The sequence below is a fragment of the Podarcis muralis genome, chromosome 13 (genome assembly GCF_964188315.1).
Source record: "Podarcis muralis chromosome 13, rPodMur119.hap1.1, whole genome shotgun sequence".
Lineage (NCBI taxonomy): Eukaryota > Metazoa > Chordata > Lepidosauria > Squamata > Lacertidae > Podarcis > Podarcis muralis.
In genome coordinates this window covers 5,413,811-5,433,514 of record NC_135667.1, presented here as the reverse complement: position 1 = coordinate 5,433,514, position 19,704 = coordinate 5,413,811, and the positions used below count along the sequence as shown (strand labels likewise).

The 19,704-nt window shown below is 49.4% G+C and overlaps 1 protein-coding gene across 1 annotated transcript in view; it reads left to right on the top strand.

Moving 5' to 3' along the window:
- LOC114581886 (polyunsaturated fatty acid lipoxygenase ALOX15B-like) overlaps positions 1-18,989 on the top strand; it is a 43,282-nt gene extending 24,293 nt beyond the window's left edge. Inside the window, exons 9-16 of the mRNA XM_028702583.2 lie at positions 3,894-4,066; positions 5,997-6,140; positions 7,634-7,837; positions 8,773-8,859; positions 11,461-11,630; positions 12,161-12,383; positions 16,537-16,707; positions 18,564-18,989. Of these exons, the coding sequence (XP_028558416.2) occupies positions 3,894-4,066; positions 5,997-6,140; positions 7,634-7,837; positions 8,773-8,859; positions 11,461-11,630; positions 12,161-12,383; positions 16,537-16,707; positions 18,564-18,743 (1,352 nt within the window). The 3' untranslated portion in view covers positions 18,744-18,989. The remainder of the gene's footprint in view (positions 1-3,893; positions 4,067-5,996; positions 6,141-7,633; positions 7,838-8,772; positions 8,860-11,460; positions 11,631-12,160; positions 12,384-16,536; positions 16,708-18,563) is intronic.
- Positions 18,990-19,704: the final 715 nt, after the last annotated feature.

Below are 19,704 nucleotides of genomic sequence, written 5' to 3'. Positions count from 1 at the left end.
ACCTAGCAGTTCAAAAGCACGTCAAACATAGTCCAAGGGTTCCTGTTCCTCAGAAGGCTTCTGGGCAGAGTTGAGGAGGAAACAGGATCCTGCCAAATATTGCCCAGTACGTCCAGTGCTGCAGGCGGTGTGCTGCAAATCGCAAACAGGCAGAGTGTTGTTGTGCTCAACTTTCGGGCTTCCCATCTGCTTAGATGCTGGGCGAACAGGATGCCGGACTAGGTGAGCCTCTGGGCCTGATCCAGTAGCTAGGCTCTTCTGTCACACATTGGTTGGACGCAGAGGAGTGCTGGGGGTCACCAGCTGCCCAAGGGAAGATGCTTCGGAGCCAAGGGGGTGGGACAACGTTGAGTGGTCAGAGGTAGAAGAGGGAGCAGACTGGGAAGAGATGATGTTGCAAGCTGAAGAGGCAACAGGGCTTAGTGAGCAGGAAGAGGATGTGTCAGAGAGCAGTCCAGAATCAGAGGTAGGAGTGGAGGCTGGAGAGGAGGGAGGCCAAGAAATGAGTCTGGCTGGTGAAGAGTCTCAGGTGTCTTCCCCTCCTGCTGCAACAAGCTCCCTGTTGTATTCTGAAGGCAACGGAAAGGACTGAACCCTGATTTAAGGTGCTGGTTTTGACCTTTAAAGCCCTTCACGCCTAGGACCCTCATACCTACAGGACCGCCTCTCCCAGTATGCCCCACAGAGGACCTTAAGGTCCATAAATAGCAACACCTTAGAGGTCCTGGGCCCTATGGAAATCAGATTAGCCTCAACCAGAGCCAGGGCCTTTTCAGTACTGGCCCTGACTTGGTGGAACACTCTGTCTTATGAGACCAGGGCCCTGCAGGATCTAACTTCGTTCCGCAGGGCCTGTAAGACAGAGTTGTTGCGCCTGGCCTTTGGCTTGGAATCAACTTGATTCCCTCCCCCTCTTTCTTTTTTCCTTTCTCCTCCTGTGATGAGGCTGCATTTTAATGTTTCAATGTTTCAATGTTGTATTTTAATCTTGTTTTTAAGTTGTATTCATTCAACTTGTTTTTATTATTGCTTGTTAGCTGCCCTGAGCCCGGCCTTGGCTGGGGAGGGTGGGGTATAAATAAAAATTATTATTATTATTATTATTATTATTAAAATAGACACAAGGCTTGACCAGCAAGACTCTGGGAGGAAGTGCCAATAGCCACTCCCTCGTCCAGGCCGTTTCATTAACAAAAGAACTCTTACACAGCGTTTGTAAGAACCAATCGGATTTCCTCTGAGCATTTCAAAAAATCACCACGTGGGGACAAAGTCAGATCAGAGGAATCCTTTTAACTACAAAGAACTAATTTGAGCATGCATACATGTTTAGGGTAAATAAAAAAGGAATTAAGGAGGAATGCATTTAGCAAATTTTTATCACCTCCATGTGAAACTCTGTTTCCTGGCCCAAAGATTAACAAAACCACATCAATGCTACCTCCTATCTTTATGGCCCAGGATGCCCGGTGAATCATCTGTGTATGTGACTTGTCAAGCCTAGAGAAAATGGGGCAGAGATGCAGAGGCTTGTGGGGTTGAATAAGAACTCATGTCAAATGGCCCAAGCCCAGTCAAAGCAATGCTTTCATCGCCAACACAATGGCTTGCTTCATTGTTCATAATTCCTCATAGCAATCCCACCTGACCACCACACTCCCCTCCCCACCATAGCTGTCAACCGTCCCTTATTTGGTGGGAAAGTCCCTTATCCCAGCGCCGTGTCCCGCTGCTGTCCCTTACTGATGATGTCCCTTAAATTTCCCGGGTTTCAAAGGAAGCAGCTCCTCTCCCTCCCTCCCTGCCGGCCAGGGAGGAGGGAGGCTCCAACTGGGTTGCTTGGCTGCGTTGCTCACCCAATAAGGAGTCTAAGAACGACTGGGGGGTGGAGCTTGCATGCCTTGTGCCGATCAAATCGGCCGCGTTGCCTGGGGACTCGCCTTTGCTCAGCGCTTCCCAGCGGAGAGGTGACGGTGGTTTTCCTTGCTGCATCCCCTTTGCCGGGTTGCTGCGCTGTGGGAACCACCGCTTGAGGCTCCGTTTGGCTGCTGGCTGGGCTTTCTGCCTTTGGCTCGGAGGGGCTCAGAAGTTGAACATAGCTGTGCCCTGAAAATCCCTTATTTTGGCTGCTGGTCCCTTATTTTCAAATCTGTAACTTGACAGCTATGCTCCCCACTTGTCTCCCAGAACCAGAAGAGGCATGAAAAGGGCAGAGGAGTGGTTGGTTGGCTGCAGGCAGGCCCAGTCTCCAATTACTTGGGGGGAATCCTACAGAGAAGGGAACTTAGGCAGCTGTGGGGAGGCGGCAATCTTCAGTCTTGGCAACTGCTTCATGGGGGCAAGAACTTCCGGAGCTGAGCTCCTGTGCTCATTATCCCTGACACTCCTGTGCAGATCCTGTTTTTGCATTTGAAAAAAAGAGTTGACTCCAACTTGCTCGGTGTGATTTTCTGCTGGCTTGCTCTTGCCATCTAACACTCGAGAGTGGACCAGGAGCCCTGTGTTATACCCTCCCCACACCCCACCCCTGCCTCCAGTTGCGTGGCGAGTTCCCGCCCTCCCCCCGTGGAAATAAAACACATGACCCAATTATTAAGGTTAATGGGCTAAACAAGGCCACAACTTTATTGGTTACAGGTGATGAGCGGTATTGGCTTAGGCATTGGTCCTAACCGACTATATCCAACTTCAGCCCGTCCACTTGAAGGCCGGGAAGGGTTAACCACCAGTAGGAGGAGTCCTGCTGATGCACATCAACTAGGAACTCCCCCGGGGTCACCAATAGATGGGGTGCCTTAGGCCCTCACCACCCCAGGCTTCGGACAGGGCCACGCCCCCCAGAATCCTTTACCGGACTACCCTTCAATATGTGGGGCAGGTGATGGCGCTACCTCCCCTCATCCGTCTACATAACAATACCAATGCCTAACCGCCAATACCAAGAAAGTTGTGACAATTTGCTACGAGGTAGGCAAAAAACCAAGTGGCTTCTGCCAATTTGCCAAGCATAGCTGTCAACCGTCCCTTATTTGGCGGGAAAGTCCCTTATCCCAGAGCTGTGTCCCACTGCTGTCCCTTATTGATGATGTCCCTTAAATTTCCTGGGTTTCAAAGGAAGCAGCTCCTCTCCCTCCCTCCCTGCCGGCCAGGGAGGAGGGAGGCTCCAGCTGTGTTGCTTGGCTGCGTTGCTCACCCAATAAGGAGTCTGAGAACGACTGGGGGTGGAGCTTGCATGCCTTGTGCCGATCAAATCAGCCGCCTTGCCTGGGGACTCGCCTTTGCTCAGCGCTTCCCAGCGGAGAGGGGACGGTGGTTTTCCTTGCTGCATCCCCTTTGCCGGGTTGCTGCGCTGTGGGAACCACCGCTTGAGGCTTTGTTTGGCTGCTGGCTGGGCTTTCTGCCTTTGGCTCGGAGGGGCTCAGAAGTTAAACATAGCTGTGCTCTGAAAATCCCTTATTTTGGCTGCTGGTCCCTTATTTTTGAGGCTGCTGGTCCCTTATTTTCAAATGTGTAAGTTGACAGCTATGTTGCCAAGTGGAAAAAATTCCTACCAGGCCAACCTCAACGGCGACCAACCGAGGTCCATAGCAAGCTCAAGGACGAAAACCTTAAAGGGCGGGAGGGTGGGAAACAGGCGCGGCTGGAGGCAGCAAAAGAGGGAGATCCCCGGCTGCTCCTGTGTTAAATAGGGCAGGCCACGCCTCCAGAGCCAGCCGATTGGCTGTCCAGGGGATTCCCTCAGTCGCGCAGAGGCTGAGCACCAGCGCCAGGCGCGTGGTGAGGGCGTGAAGCCCGCAACACCACCTCCTTTGCAGGGCGGAAGTGGCTTTCTAAAGGGCACTTCCCCAGACTTGGAGAGACACGTCTTTTAAGAAGCTTCTCTACGTCCCCAGAGTACGTTGCCGATCACTGGCAAGAAGACGCTTTCTTCGGCTCCCAGTATCTCAACGGCGTCAACCCCGTGGTGATCAAGAAATGCACCCAGATCCCAAGCAATTTCCCCGTGACCCAGGAGATGGTTGCCGCGACTCTCGGGGCATCGACCACCCTGCAGGAGGAAATCCAGGTGACTCAATTCTTTCATTCCTTGCTTCTCCGAGTGAATAGCCACTGCGTATTTCCACAGCAAACTAGGCTCCAAACTTGTTATGAGTAACGGCTAAGGGAGCTGGGCATGTTTAGCCTGGAGAAGAGGAGGTTAAAGGGTGATATGCTAGCCATGTTCAAATATATAAAAGGATGTCACATAGAGGAGGGAGAAAGGTTGTTTTCTGCTGCTCCAGAGAAGCGGACACAGAGCAATGGATCCAAACTACAAGAAAGAAGATTCCACCTAAACATTAGGAAGAACTTCCTGACAGTAAGAGCTGTTTGACAGTGGAATTTGCTGCCAAGGAGTGTGGTGGAGTCTCCTTCTTTGGAGGTCTTTAAGCAGAGGCTTGACAACCATATGTCAGGAGTGCTCTGATGGTGTTTCCTGCTTGGCAGGGGGTTGGACTCGATGGCCCCTGTGGTCTCTTCCAACTCTATGATTCTAAGAGGCGGCTGGGATGTCCCACCTGCCAAAGCTGGCTGCATCTTAGCAGCCAGAGAAAACTTCTCCCATCCAAGGGGATGTGTGTTGCGTTCCGAAGGCAAGGAAGGATTGGACCCTGACACACAAAATACACACGAGGCTTGGCCAGCAAGACTCTGGGAGGAAGTTCCAATAATAATCTGTCACGCCCTGGCCCAGGTCCCTTTTATTAACAAAAGAGCTTTTAACACAGCGCTTGTAAGAACCAAACAGATGTCCTCTGAGCATTTCAAAAAAAACTACCACCTGGGTACAAAGTTAGATCAGAGAAATCCTTTCAACTACAAAGACTACTTTGAGCATGCATACACGTTTTAGGCTAAATAAAACAGGAAACAAGGGGGGGATGCATTTAGCAAACCCCAGAGGTCATAAACAGGGAGTAAAGGGAAAGGAAGGACAGGTAGTATTTAACATCTCCTTGTGAACACTCTTCCTGAACTCTCTTCCCGGCCCTAAGATTAAACGACCTCAGTCCAGTATACCCGAAGGAGCGCCTCCACCTCCATCGTTCTGCCCGGACACTGAGGTCCAGCGCCGAGGGCCTTCTGGCGGTTCCCTCACTATGAGAAGCCAAGTTACAGGGAGCCAGGCAGAGGGCCTTCTCGGTGGTGGCACCCGCCCTGTGGAACGCCCTCCCACCAGATGTCAAAGAGAAGAATAACTACCAAACTTTTAGAAGACATCTGAAGGCAGCCCTGTTTAGGGAAGCTTTTAATGTTTAATAGGTTATTGTATTTTAGTGTTTTGTTGGAAGCCGCCCAGAGTGGCTGGGGAAACCCAGTCAGATGGGTGGGGTATAAATAATAAATTATTATTATTAGATTAACAAAACTAACAAACGCTACATCAAAGCTACCTTCTATCTTTATGACCCAGGATTCCTGGTGAAGCAACCGGCCTATGTTTTAGAATGCTTATACGTGCCTGTCAGGCATAGAAACTGGACAGTAGAGAACATGGACAGAGATGCAGAGGTTTGTGGGATTTGATCAGAAATCATGTCAAATGGCTCCAGCACAGTCAAAGCAATGCTTTCATCGCCGACACAATGGCATGCTCCATTTTTCATAATTCCTCATAGCAATCCCACCTGACCCCCCACAATGTGGGCTGCCTGCATCAGTGGCAACTGACCCTCTTGGCCATGTGCTCCCTCTGTGGCTGGAGGTGCTGGTGCTTCTGAGCACCAAGTTGCTGGAAGCCACACATGTGGGAAGCACTTTTGGGCTCAAGTAATGCTTTCAGGTTTCCCAGAAGAGGTCTCCGGTTGGCCACTGTGGCAGCAGGTTGCAGGACCAGATGGGCCAAACTAGATTCTTCTGGCGTTCTTATCACACCGCTTTGGGCTAGCTTATTTCCATCGTGCAGCGATGACACAAACAAGCTCTCGTTTTTTCTTCCTCCCTGACCCTAAAAGAAAGGGAACGTTTACATCGTGGATTACAAGATCCTGCAGGGCATCCCGACCAACACGATTCAAGGGCAGCGGCAGTACATGGCGGACCCTCTCTGCCTCCTGTACCAGACGCCTTCCGGGGAACTCCTCCCCATAGCTATCCAGGTAAGCAGCCAGCCAGGTAAGCACGGCAGGACGTCAGAATTGAGCCAATTGAAGCCCACTCCCTGACTCTCTGGCCACCGCAAGGGTCTTCCCACTTCTCTTGCCGCAGCCTGGCCACAGGCCTTCCAATTCCTCCTCTGTTGCTTTATGGTAAAGGTAAATGGACCCCTGACCATTAGGTCCAGTCGCCGACGACTCTGGGGTTGTGGCGCTCATCTCGCTTTATTGGCCGGGGCTTCCGATTGGCTGCAGGAGCTTCCTGCAGCCAATCAGAAGCCACACTTTGGTTTCCGAACGTTTTGGAAGTTGAATGGACTTCCGGAATGGATTCGTTCGATTTCCAAGGTACGACTGTACTTGTTTCCCACAAGTGTGGAACCATTCAGACATGCATTCCCATACCTGCTTTCTGAAGGTAAAGGGTAAAGGGACCCCTGACCATTAGGTCCAGTCATGACCGACTCTGGGGTTGCGGCGCTCATCTCGCTTTACTGGCTGAGGGAGCCGGCGTACAGCTTCCGGGTCATGTGGCCACCATGACTAAGCTGCTTCTGGCGAACCAGAGCAGCGCACGGAAACGCCGTTTACCTTCCTGCCAGAGCGGTACCTATTTATCTACTTGCACTTGAGGTGCTTTCGAAGTGCTTGGTGGGCAGGGACCGAGCAACGGGAGCTGCATGGAATAAGTAAGATGGTGAGAGGAAGGCTTTCAAAGACAAGGAGGAATGCTTCCCCCAAAAACGTCTCCTTTCCTCCTCCTTTTGCTCACGCATACCGTACTTTCTCTCTCAGGCCTCATCCACAGCATGCATCCAAAACAATATACGAAACAGCCATGGCTTCCCTCAAAGGATTGTGAGAGCTGTACATGGGTTAAGAACTTAATTCGTTCTGGAGGTCGTTCTTAACCTGAGGTACCACTTTAGCTAATGGGGCCTCCTGCTCCCGCTGCCGCCACCACACAATTTCTCTTCTCATCCTGAAGCAAAGTTCTTAACCCGAGGTACTATTTCTGGGTTAGGGGAGTCTGTAACCTGAAGCGTCCGTAACCCAAGGTACCACTGTAGTTTGTTAAGGGTGCTGGGAGTTGTGAAGAGAACCCTATTCCCCTTGTGGTGATACAATTCTCAGAGTGGCTTGACAACCAATCCCTTTTGGGATTTGGGGGGGGGGGAGTCTCCCAACCACTCGCAGCACCTTTAGCAAACTACAGCTCCCAGAATCCTTTGGGGGAAGCCATGGCTGTTTAAAGGGGTATCGTAGCGCTTGAATGGAATGTGGCCGCAGTCTCCTCCGTATTTGAGGTTCCTGGCAGTGGAGAGGTTTGGCTCCCCCCAACACAGAAACACAACGTGCTCTGGCAAAGAAAGTAGCCACTTTGGCTCAAACCCCAAACCTGCTGGGGGGGGGGGCGTTTCCCAACCTGTTGCCCCACCCTCTCTCCTAGCCACCCCGACCACCCCATCACATGCTCTTCTCCTTCTTTCCCTCAGCTGAAACAAACTCCAGGCCCCAACAACCCCATCTTCCTCCCCAGCGACTCCGTGTGGGACTGGACCCTGGCTAAGATGTGGGTCCGCAACGCCGACTTCCACGTCCACCAGAACATCTCCCACCTGCTCCAGACGCACCTGGTGGCCGAGGTCTTTGCTATCTGCACTCTGAGGCATCTGCCATTGTGCCACCCGGTCTTCAAGGTATGTCGGCGGCGAGGGTGGGGAAGGAACGGCATCCGGCCCGAGGGTCACGTTAGGGTTCGCACAGCCAGGCGAGGAAAGGTGAGGAAAAGTTTTCGCTGGACCCCCCCCCCCCGCCGTTGCGGCAGCCCCTGGGAAACCTGAAGGTCGAACGGGAGCAACTCCATCTTGAAAAGTGCCGGCGGGATAAGGGTGGAGGGGCGCACCGCTGCCTGAGGGCAAAGGACAAGAAACTGTGCCCCGCGAAAGGATATTGCTTGCCGCAAGGCTGGGCCTGTTTTACTTGTGAGTCGAGCACAGCCCAGTACCTTTTTGCGTTGTGACCTGTTGAGAGGTTTGCAATCGCGCTGCCTGGTTTTGGGACTGAAAGGGAGCGGGATCCAGTGCCTTGGCTGAAGGTTTCAGCTGCGTGACTTTCAAGTCTCTCTCCAGGCCAAGGATTCCAACTGTGTTATGTACTGAAGTTCTCACCCTGGGCCAGCAGGGGGATACTGTAGATAGGTATGCAAATAAGGGATCGAAAGTGACGTTCAGTGATTGGATAGTTTTAGAAAGTTGTTACAGTAACGTTGTACTGGAGCTCTATATAAGCAGGCTGACTGAACCCTTCAGTTCAGTTCTGTCCTGGCCTGTGAATAAACAAGAGCTGTTTGAAGAATCGCTGTGTCGTCTGATATGTTCACCCACAACCTAACAGTTTTCACTCAGGTCCACATATGCAAATAAGGGATTGAAAGTGATGTTCAGTGATTGGATAGTTACAGAAAATGGTTACTGTTGCGTTCTAGTGGAGCTCTATATAAGCAGGCTGGCTGAACCCTCCAGTTCAGTTCTGTTCTGGCCTGTGAATAAACAAGAGCTGTTTGAAGAATCGCTGTGTCGTCTGATATGTTCACCCACAACTTAACAAACAGGTTTTCTTTCCCGCTTTGCAGCTCCTGATCCCACACTTCCGATACACCCTCCAGATCAACGCTTTGGCCAGGGTCAGACTCATCATGGAAGGCGGAATGATGGACCTGGTAAGAGAGAAAGAGAAGGCCCCTTTCCCCCTTTTGAGTTTGCTTGTCTGTCTGGTACATCAGAGGCGGAGCTTAGCTTCTGTGCATCTGGGGGCGGGGCTATGGGGGCGGGGCTAGCATCCCAGGGGGGCGCCATGGCGAGCATCCCAGGGGGCGAGACGCCCATGGCGGACTGCTTCCTGGGCGAGGAAAGAGGGAGCCACGCCGCTTTGCCAACAGCCTTCCTCCCTGTCGGAATCTCCGTTCTTTCTGCCGAGCTGATAAAACTCATCTTCCGGAATTGCCTCCGACGTGATTAACGACCTGAGCCTTTGATGAGGCCTCCAGGTGCGTTCCCATTACGCAGAGAATCAAAACAGGACGCGGAAGTGAAGAGATTTATGGCTACATCGCTATGCTTTGTTTTCTAAGATACGCAGACAGAAAAGAAATCATCCTCTCTCTGTGAGAGCAGAGAGCAACTGAACAACAAAGGAACAGGAAACCAGTAACGTCACATCCATCTCCTGTCTTCCGCGAGACTTCCAACAGCCTGGAAATGTCTCTGGAATGTAAACAGAGTCTTGTGACTCCAAAGCGCTGCACAGTGGCAAACAGAAACTAACACTCCCTTCCCTCTTCCTTTTGGCAGCTTGGGGGAGGCTTCCCCCCCCCCCAAGGAGCGGGGGGCAATGGCGCGTCACCCGCCTGCGACTCCCAAGCCTCCCCCGAGCTCTCAAAACGAAGGGGGAAGGGAGGAAGGCTCCCGGCAAGGCGGCGCAGCTCCGCCCCTTTTCCCGACGGCTTGGGGTAGGCTTGGGAGTCGTGGGTGGGTGGCATGCCGAATGTAACCCCCCCCCCCAGTGATGATACCCGGGGCTTACCGCTACCACCGCCCCCCCTTCCTCCGACCCTTTGGTGGCTCCCCCTGCCTGCTCTCAGAGATGGATTTTGAGACCCAAATGAGAATGTGCATCCTTCTGCTTTAGCTTTTGGCACCACAGCCAGATTAGCTGCCCCTGCCCCACCCCCCGAATTGCACAAATAAGCAAGCGATGGGATAGATGCCCATGCAGAAAATGCTGACTGCAGTTTGGCAGCTTTTCTTTGAAATCTGCGCCCAAAGGGTCAAATTTGGAAATGTATCTCTCTTGTAATCTGGGGAACCGGGTTCGCGTCTCCGCTCCTCCACATGCAGCTGCTGGGTGACCTTGGGCTAGTCACACTTCTCTGAAGTCTCTCAGCCCCACTCACCTCACAGAGTGTTTGTTGTGGGGGAGGAAGGGAAAGGAGAATGTTAGCCGCTTTGAGATGCCTTCGGGTAGTGATAAAGCGGGATATCAAATCCAAACTCTTCTTCTTCTTCTCTTCTTTTTTTTAAAAATGATATTTATTAGAGATTTAATAGTTACAGAAAAAAAGAAAAAAGAAACAATAAAAAGTTAAACAAAACAAAACAATACCTTACAATACATCAGAAATAAAAAGAAAAACAACAAAACAATACAACAAAACAACAAGAAAAACAAAAACATTTAAAAACACATCCAATATTTCCACATCTTTACCTTTCATTTACTTGTTTCATCGACCTCCTCACACCTCCCTTTTTTGTATTCTAGTTCAATTAGCTATTTCAGCAAATCCTTTCCATCTTTCTCAATTTTTGTTCTATAACTTATCTTAACACAATCTAACCTTAAATTTTCCATTTTGGCCCATTAACAATCTATTTTTACTTAATTCTTTATAACATTTCTGCTAATGCCATATAACTTCATTCCAGCATCCTTCTAACATTCACAAATTTGGAAATGTATCTCAAGTTGTTCTCCAACCTGGACATTTTTGAACATGGGATCTTAAATCTCATGCACCTAAATGTGTTACACCAGAATCCAGCATCGCCCATGGCTGAGAACTTTGTAGCAACAACATCATATAATATAAAAATTTGCCTCACCCTCTCCTCACCATCCTCTTACATCTATGATCCTTGGATCCAAAAGGAGTGAAAAAGTGAAACAAAGAACCTAAAATCAGTGTGCTAATTTCCACCCTTTTAATGTCTGGTCCCCATGTCCCCTCACCCCAGCCTCCCATCTAAATCCGCCGGTGCCCGTAATTCGGAATACCGATATAGATAAAATATTCCACGTTTTATCTTTAGAATGAGAAAGGCTTGCTTGCAAATTTATTTGCTGTGGAACTTATTTCACCTGCCCTGAACCCGACAACCCTTCTCCTTCAGTATAGTCATTTAGAAAAGCAGCACACAATTTGGAAGTGGAACGAAATATACAGTGGCACCTCTGGTTGCGAACGGAATCCGTTCCGGAGGCCCGTTCGCAACATGAAAAGAGCGCAATCCGCAGCGGCGCATCTGCGTACGCGCGGGTTGCAATTCGCTGCTTCTGTGCATGCGCGTGACGTCATTTTGTGCTTCTGCGCATGCAGGACATAACCTGAAAGAACGTAACATGAAGCAAACGTAACATGAGGCATGGCTGTAATGACCTGGTTTTCTCGCAATGCAGGGAGCTTGAAGATAATAACGCCTTTTCTCCCTGTCCTGTCCCACCCTTCAAATACTCACGTCTGACTGTTTTCCCCCACCCCCAGGCTACCTCAGCAGGCTACAAAGGAATTGTGCCCATTGTGGGGAAAGGAACCTACAGCATGGCTTATGCCTCCCTCTGCCTCCCCGATGACATTGAGGCCCGCGGGGTCGCCTCCGTCACAAACTACCACTACCGGGACGATGGGCTGAAGATATGGGCCGCCATAGAGAGGTGACGCCGCCAGGCCTGCCTGACGGGAGCTGTAAACACCTAGAGCAGCCTTTCTCAACCTGTGGGTCCCCATGTGTTGTTGAACTACAACTCCCATCACCCCAAGCTAGCAAGGCCGGGGCTCAGGGATGATGGGAGTTGTAGTTCAACAACATCTGGAGACCCACAGGTTGAGAACTGCTGATCTAGAGGGAACCTGGTTGGGGGGTGGGGCAGCTGCCATCTTGGATCAATGCCTGGCAAGGTCTCCCAGTATGCACTTTGGAGCCAGTGTGGTGTAGTGGTTAAGAGCGGTGCACTCGTAATCTGGGGAACCGGGTTCGCGTCTCCGCTCCTTCATATGCAGCTGCTGGGTGACCTTGGGCTAGTCACACTTCTTTGAAGTCTCTTAGCCCCACTCACCTCACAGAGTGTTTGTTGTGGGGGAGGAAGGGAAAGGAGAATGTTAGCCGCTTTGAGACTCCTTCGGGTAGTGATAAAGCGGGATACCAAATCCAAACTCTTCTTCTTCTTCTTTCTTCATGTCCCAGGTTCGTGGCCAGCCTTGTCCGGTTCTACTACAAGAGTGACGACCGCGTCCAGAGCGACCCGGAACTCCAGGCCTGGATCCGAGAGATCTTCAAGGAAGCCTTCAAGAACAGGAAGACCTCCGGTGCCCCCTCGTCCCTGGAGACCATGGAGGAACTGACCAAGTTCTTGACAATGGTGATCTTCACCTGCTCAGCTCAACACGCTGCTGTCAACTCTGGCCAGGTGAGAGGCCACACTTACCGTATTTTTCGCTCTACAAGACGCACTCGACCATAAGACGCACCTAGTTTTTAGAGGAGGAAAACAAGAGAAAAAAATATTCTGAATCAAATGTTGAAGAGGAAGGAGGAGGGAGGATCAAGCTAAGGCATCACAACAAGAGTCACTGCGCAGCTCTCCCTCTTGCTGTTCTGGGTTCAGCGATAGCTGCATAGCCTACATTCGCTCCATAAGACGCACACACATTTCCCCTTACTTTTTAGGAGGGAAAAAGTGTGCCTTATAGAGCGAAAAATACGGTACCTTCCTCATTGTGATGGCCTGGGAATCCGATTCAGAGGATGAACCGGAGGAATCCCAGCCTGCACAGGAGTCCCCGCCTTCAGGGCCGGCTGAACTGGGGCAGGGCCTTGATTCTGAAGCGCCTGCACCTGTGCCGGATCCTCAGAAGCAGGCACCAGGTGAATCCATTCTGGCTCCAGAGGTAGTTGAGGACTCAGTGCCTACAGGTGAGCCTCCCCCTGGGCCCAGTAACCCTTCAGCCTCTCCTGAACTGCAGAGGCTCAGGGCAGAGAGGCGGAGGGAACTGGTTTCTCCCAGGAGGAGTGCTCGCCTTAAGGCCAGGAGAGGCGGGGCTCCTGGGGGCCGGGACCGCCCCTGGCCTCAGAGAAGATAAAGGCCAGTCAGCCCGGTCCCAGGTTGCGGGAGCAACGTCGTTGTTGAGTACCTGCTCCTGTCCGGACCCAGACCTGACCCTCCAGTGTTCCTGTCCCCGCTCAGCTTCCTGCTTCAGACCTTGCCCCGCTCCTTGCGAACTGTTTTCAGGCCAGTGACCCAGGACCGGACTTAGACTACGTCAGCGGTAACCTTCCCCCCGGGACCAGCACACTCATCCATGCAACTGACTCCCCTCTTGAGCAGCAAAGCATAGATTTGGCCTCTTCTTGGGAAAATGAACAAGATTCCTTTTGTCTCTCGAAATACGTATTATAATTTGTTATAAGAAGAAACTGCTCCTTTTCCCTTATGGGGTACCCAAGAGCCCATAGAGAGTCCTTATGTAGGTTCTCTTTCGGTAGGAGAAAATAACAGAGGCCAACCAGAGAATATTGAGAAGCAAAGCAGCTAGTAAGCCTGATCTTTATTCAAGGAATTGTTGCAACAGGGTCCTCACGGACCCCACACAGGGAGGGAGGAGAGGAACCCAGAACATTGGTGTGCAAGCCTTTTGAAATTGCCTCCCCTGTAGCCCAAGACCACCCCCCAAAACATCATACATACATCACAGAAGGAGGTGGTCTACAGCAGAAATTTGAGTGTGTTGCTTCTCTCCTGTCTGCCAGGATACCTGATCATGCCTTACTTGATTGCCTTTTCTGGGTAGCCTGGCCATTCCTTTGAGATGGTAAATACTTAGTTCCGGAATCTCTTACTGAAATATACTCGGAGTCCTGGAGTGATTTCATGCTCTTTCTTGCAGCTTGTAAACAGTGATTGAATTGCTCCCCAAACCTCAGGCTTTTATATACATTATTCATACAATGAGTCCCATCTGATTGGCTGATTCTGCTTCCCTCCTGGAGCCTGATTGGTATTTTCCTGCAAGCCAATCAATTGTTGCATTCTAGGATCCTACTTGCCTATTGTTCTAGGATCCAAGGTTAGTACATAACACCTACGCATATTGATCGTGTGCTCAGCTTAACAGATACTTGCCAGGCTGCATTTGAAAAGGGACATGCAAGCCCCTACAGTCCAAAAACAATTGGAAAGCTTTTCCCATTTCCTTCCTCCTTGCAAGGAAATATTTGAGGTCAATTTTGTTGTTGTTGTTTAGTCGTTTAGTCGTGTCTGACTCTTCGTGACCCCATGGACCAGCGCACGCCAGGCACTCCTGTCTTCCACTGCCTCCTGCAGTTTGGTCAAACTCATGTTTGTAGCTTTAAGAACACTGTCCCACCATCTCGTCCTCCATCGTCCCCTTCTCCTTGTGCCCTCCATCTTTCCCAACATCAGGGTCTTTTCCAGGGAGTCTTCTCTTCTCATGAGGTGGCCAAAGTCTTGGAGCCTCAGCTTCAGGATCTGTCCTTCCAGTGAGCACTCAGGGCTGATTTCCTTCAGAATGGAGAGGTTTGATCTTCTTGCAGTCCATGGGCCTCTCAAGAGTCTCCTCCAGCACCAGAATTCAAAAGCATCCATTCTTCGGCGATCAGCCTTCTTGGCTTCAGGATACCATTTCAGACACGTGGTTTACATACTTATGTATGTGTTAGCCTCGTACATTTATGAACATTTATTTTATATATTTAAGACCTTAGAATTCTTATAACATTATCCCTCAGCTGGGAAGGGAGGCTTCCTCTTGCCTAACTGAGAGATCCCTACCCCCTCCTGCTTGCACGCAAGCTCTGATAGGCAGCGTGAAGCCTCCCTTCACAGCTTAGTTGCTGGGGTCAGGGAAGGTGGCGGCAGATCGAAAGCTGCATCTCCCCCCCCCCCAAAAAAAAATATTTATTCATTTTATAACACCACTAAACAACACAAACAGAAAAACAAACAATACAAACAAATTCTTGTCTTATCCTTATTTTTTTCTAAACATTGTTAGGTGAGCTTCCCCAAGTCCCCCCTTTCTGATTTTCATTTTACCTCATCTTTTGCAGTTTACATATATCATAATTTCTAGCCTTTTTCCCCCCATCATGCTTACTTTTACCATAAAAATCTTCACATTTTATCACTTACAAATAATAGTGTTTTAAAATGCACTATCTTCTACTTGTAACCCTACAGCCTATTTCCACTTCCAGAGCTATTCTAAGATTTAAATATTAACATATTTTTTCCAAATATTCTTTAAACTTCTCCCGATCTTCTTCCACCGTCTCTTCTCTCTGGTCTCGGAGTCACCCAGCCAGTTTGGCAAGTTCCATATAGTCCATCATCTTCATCTGCCATTCTTCGATAGTTGGTAAATCTTGTTTCTTCCAATTCTTCGCTAGTAATATTCTCGCAGCTGTTGTGGCATACAGAAAAAAAGTAACATCCTTTTTGGGTATTTCACCCCCCATCGAAAGCTACATCTGAGAGGCCCTGCACCACCATCATACGGGGACTTCCGAACAGCTCCTGGAGCCAGCCAGAGCCAAGCGCTCCAGGCTGCTGAGACTGCCGCTGCTGCGTTTCCCGGGGACATTAGTAATAATAATAATAATAATTTATTATTTGTACCCCGCCCATCTGGCTGGGTTTCCCCAGCCACACTGGGCGGCTTCCACAGAGACCAAAAATACACTAAAATGTCACACATTAAAAACTTCCCTGAACAGGGCTGCCTTAAGATGTCTTCTGAATGTCAGGTAGTTGTTTATCGCTTTGACATCTGATGGGAGGGTGTTCCACAGGGCGGGGGCCACTACCAAGAAGGCCCTCTGCCTAGTTCCCTGTAACTTGGCTTCTCGCAATGAGGGAACCGCCAGAAGGCCCTCGGCGTTGGACCTCAGTGTCCGGGCAGAACGATGGGGGTGGAGACGCTCCTTCAGGTATACTGGGCTGAGGCCGTTTAGGGCTTTCAAGGTCAGCACCAACACTTTGAATTGTGCTCAGAAACGTACTGGGAGCCAATGCAGAATTCTCAGGACCGGTGTTATATGGTCGGCGGCCACTCCCAGTCACCAGTCTAGCTGCCGCATTCTGGATTAATTGCAGTTTCCGGGTCACCTTCAAAGGTAGCCCCACGTAGAGCGCGTTGCAGTAGTCCAAGCGGGAGATAACCAGGGCATGTACCACTCTGGCGAGACAGTCCGCGGGCAGATAGGGTCTCAGCCTGTGTACCAGATGGAGTTGGTAGACAGCTGCCCTGGATACAGAATTGACCTGCGCCTCCGTGGACAGCAGTGAGTCCAAAATGACTCCCAGGCTGCGCACCTGGTCCTTCAGGGGCACAGTTACCCCATTCAGGACCAGGGAGTCCCCCACACCCGCCCAGCCCCTGTCCCCCAAAAACGGTACTTCTGTCTTGTCAGAAGTAGATGAAATCTGGGGACATTCCGGGGATGGAATTTGTCCGGGACTTATTCACAAATCCGGGAACTGTCCCCGGGAAACGGGGACGTCTGGTAGCCCTAATTTAACTTGGTCCTTTGCTTGCCCACAGTATGACTATGGCGCATGGATCCCCAACAGCCCACCCTCCATGAGAAGACCCCCACCCACCATGAAGGGCACAGAGACCTTGGAAACCGTCCTGGAGACCCTCCCTAAGGTCAACACCACCTGCATCGCCCTCTGCTCCCTGTGGTTGCTAAGCAACGAGGCAGGAGACACGGTAAGGATTTGCAGTGAAGGAAGGACTCGGTTAGGTACCAGATTTTCTGTGTCAAGAAACTTAGGGCCGGATCGCCTTTACAGTTCCTTGCCAGCAATATTCTAGCTGCGGCCGTAGCGTATAAAAATAACCTTTTCTTATCTTGTGGGCTGTCCCCACAAAGGAGGACTGGATAAACAAATTAAGCGATTTTATAGGATTGGCCAAATTAATGGCACCCCTAAGAAATCGGTCTAACCAGAGTTTGAGGAAGGAATGGCAATGTTTTGAGGATTATATGAAAAAAACACTGGTCCAAAGGTAATGTGTTGGTATGCCTAGTTTAAGTATGTAAAGACGAATCAATCTAAAACAAAATTAACAATGGATAGATAATGATTAGTATGAAGACACAATGTAAAACAGACATTATTGTTTTAAGGATGTAAAGTTGAGGTGGAGGGAAGCCACACAGGTGTATAATTTTTATTATTTGATGAATACAGGTTTTGAATTGGTAAATTTGTAATTGTAAGATTATGTATTTGTCGTTTTTTGTTTTGTTTGTGTTTTTTCATGATAATAAAAACTTAATAATAATGATAATAAAAAGAAACTTAGGGCCAGATACGCACCATATATTGAAAGCACATTCAATGCACCTTTAAAGAACATGACTTCCCTCAGATGATACAGAAAACTGTAGTTTGTTAAGGGTGCTGGGAATTGTAGCTCTGTGAGGGGAAAGCTCCATTTCCCAAGATTATTTGAGGGAAGTCATGTCTTTAAATGCTAGTCAAATGTGTTCTGAATACAGTCGTACCTTGGAAGTTGAACGGAATCCGTTCCAGAAGTCCGTTCAAGTTACAAAATATTCGGAAACCACAGCGCAGCTTCTGATTGGCTGCAGGAAGCTCCTGCAGCCAATCGGAAGCCGCAGAAGCCCCATCGGACGTTTGGCTTCCAAAAATAGTTCGCAGACCAGAACACTCACTTCCAGGTTTGCGACGTTCGGGAGCCAAAATGTTCAAGAACTAAGCTGTTTGACTTCCAAGGTATATGTTGTGGATCTGCCCTTAGCGCTCCATGTTTATATTTAAACTCTTGAATTTCAGCCTCAAAATGGATTTTTTGCAAAATTATTAGTCTAAAAAACAATTTCTTCTTTGGATTCCAATAAATTCCACAAAGAAAAGGTACACAAGAGAAAAAATGGATGAGAACCACAAACATTAAAATGCTTGTTTCAAAACTCCGCGAAGAATCATATCAGGCAATACTATCGAAAAGCTTATTTTCCCCACAATCATTATACATTTAATTGTTAATTAAAACGAATTATTGCGGGGAGAATAAGGGTTTCAACAGTATGTCTGATGATGCCTTTAAATTAAGGTCCCTTACAAATTTGAATAATAGGATTGATAACTTTCAGATCTTATGAAGTCATAAAACACTCAAATCATTAACTCAAAGACACAAATCTATATATTTCTTATTAGCTTACATCGGGGGACTGCATTTAAGTACAGGCGGGAAACCTGTGGCCCTCCAGATGTTGTTAAACTCCAGTTCCCATCAGCTCCCAACCAGTGTAGGCAGTGATCATGGATGATGGGAGTTGTAGTCAAGCAACATCTGATGAACCACCAGCTCAACATCCCTGCATTCCAGCAGTCTACATTTGGCCTAGCAGTCCCATTAAAAAACCAGACGAGGATAATAACTTGACTTTGTTTTGAATATTTCCAAATGTGGGGGTGTCCAAGGAGTTTTACATTTGTGTTTTAGGATTACGAATGTGAAAAGTTCACTGCAACTTAAATGGGAGTTTGAGGCACAGTCTTCACCACTGATTTCTCCCGAATCTTTTCCAGAGACCTTTGGGCCACTATCCCGATGAACATTTCACTGAGGACGAGCCAAAGCGGCTCATTGTGGACTTCCAGAACGACCTGGCTAAGATTTCTGAGGAAATCAACGAGAGGAACAAGTCGTTACCCCTCCCCTACAACTACTTGAACCCGCCTCAGATCGAGAACAGCATCTCGATTTAGGTCTCGGGCGTGGTTAGCAATGTCAGCCTGACCTGCGTTACAACGCTAAGCTATATTACGAGTTGATTCCTCTCAAAAGTTCTTCTCCGGCTCAGAATGTAAAACGAGACACGACAAGATCCTCTGTCTTCTGTATGTAGTGCACTAAGCATGTAGATGTTCGTCAGTGTTTAAGATTTTTCCTCCCACCAAACTCCTCTCTGGCTAATGTGAAGTTACATAAACTGAAAGGCACCTTCAGACTTTTTTTTAACTGTAATTTTCGTTGTCGATTCTGTGAACTAAGGCTGCATCCACACCCCAGAAATCTAATGGCACTTACAATCTTTACATTTAAAGGATTGCTTGCAAGTGATCGTAGAGTGTCCTTTCTATTCAATCGACTGCTTGCTACCAATGTGCCTACTGCTCCCTGTTCATGTCTAGAAAACCCTCTTTACCTATTCCAAGGTACGTTAGTTTGGGGAGGTAGGGTAAAGGTAAAGGGACCCCTGACCATTAGGTCCAGTCGTGACCGACTCTGGGGTTGAGGCGCTCATCTCGCTTTACTGGCCGAGGGAGCCGGCGTACAGCTTCCGGGTCATGTGGCCAGCATGACTAAGCCGCTTCTGGCGAACCAGAGCAGCGCTCGGAAACGCCGTTTACCTTCCCGCTGGAGCACTACCTATTTATCTACTTGCACTTGAACGTGCTTTCGAACTGCTAGGTTGGCAGGAGCAGGGACCGAGCAGCGGGAGTTCACCCCATCGCAGGGATTCAAACCGCCAACCTTCTGATCGGCAAGTCCTAGGCTCTGTGGTTTAACCCACAGCGCCACCCGCGTCCCGACAGTTTGGAGAGGAGGGGCACTTAAGATGTGCAAGGGGCTTTGTCCTGTGCCTGATGCCGGGAACTACAATTCTTGGTGGAGACAATACAAAAAGGCACATTCATGTCTGTTCCAGCATCATAACTTAGGAGG